At 41.6% G+C, this 4,936-nt stretch overlaps 1 protein-coding gene, 1 long non-coding RNA gene and 3 other non-coding genes across 6 annotated transcripts; 4 read left to right on the forward strand and 1 right to left on the reverse strand.

Annotated features, from left to right (window-relative positions):
- Positions 1-2,938: 2,938 nt before the first annotated feature.
- LOC112142112 (PRELI domain-containing protein 1, mitochondrial-like) lies at positions 2,939-4,777 on the forward strand (the record flags this gene model as incomplete). Of its 2 annotated transcripts, none has more annotated exon segments than XM_036211149.1 (3): positions 2,939-3,233; positions 4,065-4,272; positions 4,656-4,777. In XM_036211149.1, a coding segment is annotated over 1 exon segment (92 nt), but the record flags the coding sequence as incomplete, so codon positions are not given.
- Positions 2,960-3,568, reverse strand: LOC112142113. The gene is made up of 2 exons (XR_002918526.2): positions 3,430-3,568; positions 2,960-3,296 (listed from the first exon to the last, which is right to left on the reverse strand). It is a non-coding gene; the product is annotated as an uncharacterized LOC112142113 (long non-coding RNA).
- Positions 3,504-3,575, forward strand: trnag-ucc. Its single transcript has one exon. It is a non-coding gene; the product is annotated as a tRNA-Gly (tRNA).
- Positions 3,924-3,995, forward strand: trnag-ucc. The gene has a single exon. It is a non-coding gene; the product is annotated as a tRNA-Gly (tRNA).
- Positions 4,288-4,359, forward strand: trnag-ucc. The gene has a single exon. It is a non-coding gene; the product is annotated as a tRNA-Gly (tRNA).
- Positions 4,778-4,936: the final 159 nt, after the last annotated feature.

Genomic DNA, 4,936 nt, shown 5'->3' on the forward strand with positions numbered 1-4,936 from the left:
CTCGCGGCGACGTGCCGCGCGCGCCGCATGAACCGTCTGATTGGCGCGGAAACGAGGTGAGGAGGCGCGAGGGCGCGAAGATGATTGGCTGCCTGCCGATAAAAGCGCGAGCGGGAGAGAGACACCAGGAAGACACGAGGAGAGAGAGAGAGCGGCGGGATGAATGGAGGTCTGTGTGGTTTGAAGGAAAAGGGATTTTAGGGGTTTAAAATCAACATTTATTCTAGTTTTATAAAATAAAACGTTTATATTTTATTTTAAAAATACTTGTATTGAAGAACAAAAACAGAATCAGAACATGAACGAACAAACTCTGAAAATGAAAGAAGAAATTAAGAAAACAGCTCGTTTATGAAGAGAAAATTACTTTTTCTGGAATCGAACTGATTAAATTCTGATCATCTGTAAAACCTCTAAATATTATCAGACCCCCTCCCTTTTATTAAAGACCGACCCTGATAAAAAAAAATGTGCGTTTTTGTGTTTTTAACATGTAATTGTGGCATTTTTTGATAAATAAATTTAAGCTTTAAATTACATTTCTGAGTTTTTCTTGATTCATTCAGAATCAGGAGCCGAAGAAAAGTTGCTGTTTGAAAAAGATCGTATTATACGGTGAAAATACACAACAATACAGACATGATTTACATCAGAAATAAAAAAAACTGTTTCAAAGTTAATCAGTTTCCAGTTATTAAAGCTCAAATAGCTGGAAACTGAATGAAACTTTAAGAAAATAAGTTGTTGTTTTCAACTTCTGTTGTTGAGTTGTCAGCTTTTGTCATTGTTGTTTTTTGTCGATGTGTTGTGTCTTTTATGGTTGTGTTGTCATTTTTTGTCGTTTTGTTGTGTCTTTCGCATTTATGAGCTGTCTCAGCCACCATTTATTTGTTGTTGTATAGAAAGTACGCTGGGCGTGGCCACAAGCTCCTAGCTCCGCCCCATCCCTGTGCACGTGAAGACCAACAGATCATGACCGTCTTCGTCTTCCTGGTATGAGCTGGAATCTGGATCAGAACTGGACGGCTGGATAGAAACGATGTTGTTCACCAACTTTCTTGCACTGCTAATGGGGTGAGGGGCTGTAAGCTAGAGGGAGAGGGATGGTAAAGGAATTCCTGCTGTTCTGCAGAAACTATGTCCTCGAAAACGACACGTTTTTGTGAAAAGACTAATGGGAACGCTTAGGAAACCGATCAGGAGGTAATCGGACCGGGACTTTAAAAAATGGTAAAAACACTTCCTGAGGATAAACTTTGGGACCTGAACAATGACGGAAAGATTCTTGAACCTTTCAGGTCCGTTTACTCGACAAACTGGTTTAGCAAAAGCACTTGAATTAAAGCAGCAGCAGTTCAGGTCAGGAGTTGTGTGGTCATCAGCCTCTGTGCTGACGTCAGCGTGTTTGCTGTTTCCTCTCTGGGTTGATGAGCGGCCGGCCGCTCCTCCAGATGACCGCCGACACGCTCCGCTGATGTCAGATTAATGGAACATGATGCACGTCTGCAGGAGGCTGTAATTACTCCGGGTTACTCTCCAATAAGACGCATTAGCTCCACGCTGGAGCGTCCGTCTGCAGAGACGCTCATTGATCCAGGACTGACTCCGCCTCCTCACCTGTCAAACATCTGCTCTCCCTCTGCTCTGTTTTCTCCTTAAAGACGTAGAGATTCAGAGAACTTCCAGAAAACTTTAAACCCAAATGTGTGGTCCAGGTCCAGATCAGAGAAACATTTCAGGATAAACGTGGATTAAAAACATCTGAGTTCATTAAAGCTTCCCCTGTTTGGTTCTGATCCGAGGTTCTACAGTTCTGCTGGGCTCATAAATGACAACAATATAAAGTACGTGCAGCTTTAAAGTCAGTCTGTGTCTGTGCAGCAGACCATTGACTGTATGTGACAGCTGGACCGAGCTGCGCCCACATCATCGTTCCAGCAGATGCTTCTACAGTCAGTGTGAACATGTGGAAATGCAGCTTCAGAACTCTCATTCACGTCAGTCTGCACTGTAGAAAGTGAAACACTGGATCAACTAACTAAAGTTAGAATTTAGAGTTGATGGTTTATTCAACCTAAAAGTTTAATTTGATTTAAAAAATGAATATTTTTGAATGTAACAAACTACAGAAATGTTATGAATTGATTCAATGTTTCACTTTTAACAGTGTATGCAACTTTCTGCAGTCGTTTCTGGACCAAATGAAACAGCCAATGAATGGCAGTTAAAGTTTGACCAGTAAGATAATTACATTTATTTCATTTTTATTCTACTTTTAATTTACGAAAACTGTTTAAAAGTGGATCATGAAGGAGGAGTTGTTGCCATGACAACAACATATTTAAAACACAGTGCAAAAGCAGACAATTGGAAATTTTCCCTCTTGGAAAAAAAAACTTAAAAATGTAACAGGACTGAAGCCTTGATCATCCTTTTTTTTCCATAAATGGCGATAGTCAAAGTAGGATAATGCGGTTTCAGGTGTGCATTATCAGACATGAACAGACTTCACAGAAGCAAAAGATTAACAAAAAATAAATAAACAGAGCACTAAAATGTCTGTAAAATGTAACGGAACATGAGTGTGACATCATCTATGGAAAATAAACCAAATGAAGTCAATTTGGGCGCCATGTTGGAGCCAATGAGTTGTCAGTGGTCTGAATCGGTCTGAGTCTACAGCAGCATTTGAAAGCAGACGACACAAAATCTGTCAAACGTTTCTATTGATGAACGTCAGTTTATAACTAGAATGCACAATAGAAAAAAATATCTAGAAAAAAAATTAGGATTATCCGATAATCAACTGGTGTTTAAACCAGTACAAAAGCACAGAACAGTCAGTGGGCGGAGCGTCTTTTATAGGTGTACATCATCACTCTTTAATTGACTCCCTGCAGCCAATCAGAATCCAATATTCACTCCTTAAATCAATTGATTTAATGTATCGTGTGTTCGATGTAGTTTTATTATTATTAATTTATTCATCACTTCTGGACAAGAACAATACCGTAATCTCACTTTTTAAGACTCGGTGCTGCTGATTGATTCAGTCACGTGACTGAGACCAGGCGGTCTGTAACGTGGTGTAGGCTCGCCCTCTAGCGGCTGAATGTGGGACTCGCAGGCGGTTCCGATCCGGCTGATCCCAGACTCCAGCGCTGGAGGACTGCGAACAGAACCGCTGCGGTGTTCCGCTAATGCCGCCGCCGAGCCGGAACGTCCACCCGCAGGTAGGTCAGCTCGTGTCGGCCGTTAGCTTCAGCGCGCGGAGCCGCGCGCGCGCCAGGAGGAACCTGCAGAGAGTCAGTGCAGCTAATTACGGGTCAAGGCTGAACCGGCTCCCCGTCGGGTCACGGAGCCAAAACATCCGAAGATGTTCGGTCCAAGTACCGGACGGACGAGCGGGAATCTACGTATGAAACGTACAAACCAAACATGACGATAAAAATTGCGGATGTTGAGAGTATTAATCCGACGACAGCTTCCTTGTTTCACCGTCAGCGTTGGTGGTATAGTGGTTAGCATAGCTGCCTTCCAAGCAGTTGACCCGGGTTCGATTCCCGGCCAACGCAAGTCTTTTTAATTAGGATTCTGATTTTATTTTTCCATCATGTCAGTTAAAATGCAACAAGAACACACAATTAAAGAATAAATAAGAAAAAAACGTCTTAAAAACAACATTAACAGAAGAATATTTCAAATCAGTGTTGGTGATGGAGCGAGCAGACGCTGAGCTCATTAAAGCCTGCCCCGTTTACATCCCGTTAAAGTCAATGTTATCCTTATGAAATAATAAAGAAATAAAAGTATTTTAGTACATAGAGCAACGTAACTGAGAGTTAAAGTATATCCAAACGTAACTTTAACATCTCACATCTGCGCAGAAATTGGACAGTCTCCGTTCCTCATACAGATGTGTCGCGTTGGTGGTATAGTGGTTAGCATAGCTGCCTTCCAAGCAGTTGACCCGGGTTCGATTCCCGGCCAACGCATCTGTCTTTTGTTTTTTATCATTTTGATCGATTTATGTAACAGTTATCATAGATGATGTACTCTGATAGGATCCGTGAGGTAAACAGCTTCATCTGTGCGTGTTCTGCTCGGTCTGAACTTACTGGAGATCCAGGATCTGAATCGAGCTTTTGGTTTTGGACCTTCAGCTGAAATAATGATACAAAAAGGAACTTTATCCTGAAGTTCCAGAGCTCACGCTGTGATCGTGAGTGAAGCCGCAGACTCCGGAGACCGTCCGTGACACCTCACTTTGTAGTATGTTTCTCCGTGGCGTTGGTGGTATAGTGGTTAGCATAGCTGCCTTCCAAGCAGTTGACCCGGGTTCGATTCCCGGCCAACGCAATCATTTATTTTTCTTTCTCCATAATAAAAATCAGAACTTTGTGAGTTTTTTCCATGAATGAAATAATCGTTATTTTCTGACATTCTACTGTGTTTTTGTTTTTTTACTTTAGTATTTTATGTACAATTCACTTTATTTTTGAGGTATTTCAACATTTCTATACTTTTGTTCTTTTTTACAAGTTTCTATATAAACTGTGCTGATGTGGCGCTCTGGCACTAACTAAAATCTTTTATTGACTTTATTGTTTTAAATGAAAATCCAACCTTAATTATCTTATCTTTCCTCCCTCCAGCTGCTGAAGAAGTCGTGACTGAGAGCAGCGATGGGACGCTACTTTCACAGTGAAGTCCACATCCACAGTCCTTGGGCTCAGGTGGTCGCCGCCTTCTGGCAGCGATACCCAAATCCGTACAGGTAACCAGCTCCTTACCTCCTGAGTTACATCTTAATGGGTTTAAAATAAATCTTTTATTTTAAAATATCCTTGAAGACACATTTTTGACATTTCACCTCCTGGAGCTGAAGCTCCTTCTATAATGAAAGAGGGGGATCTTAGTGGAGGGGGATCACTGT

The sequence above is a fragment of the Oryzias melastigma genome, unplaced genomic scaffold (genome assembly GCF_002922805.2).
Source record: "Oryzias melastigma strain HK-1 unplaced genomic scaffold, ASM292280v2 sc00687, whole genome shotgun sequence".
NCBI classification, from domain to species: Eukaryota; Metazoa; Chordata; class Actinopteri; order Beloniformes; family Adrianichthyidae; genus Oryzias; species Oryzias melastigma.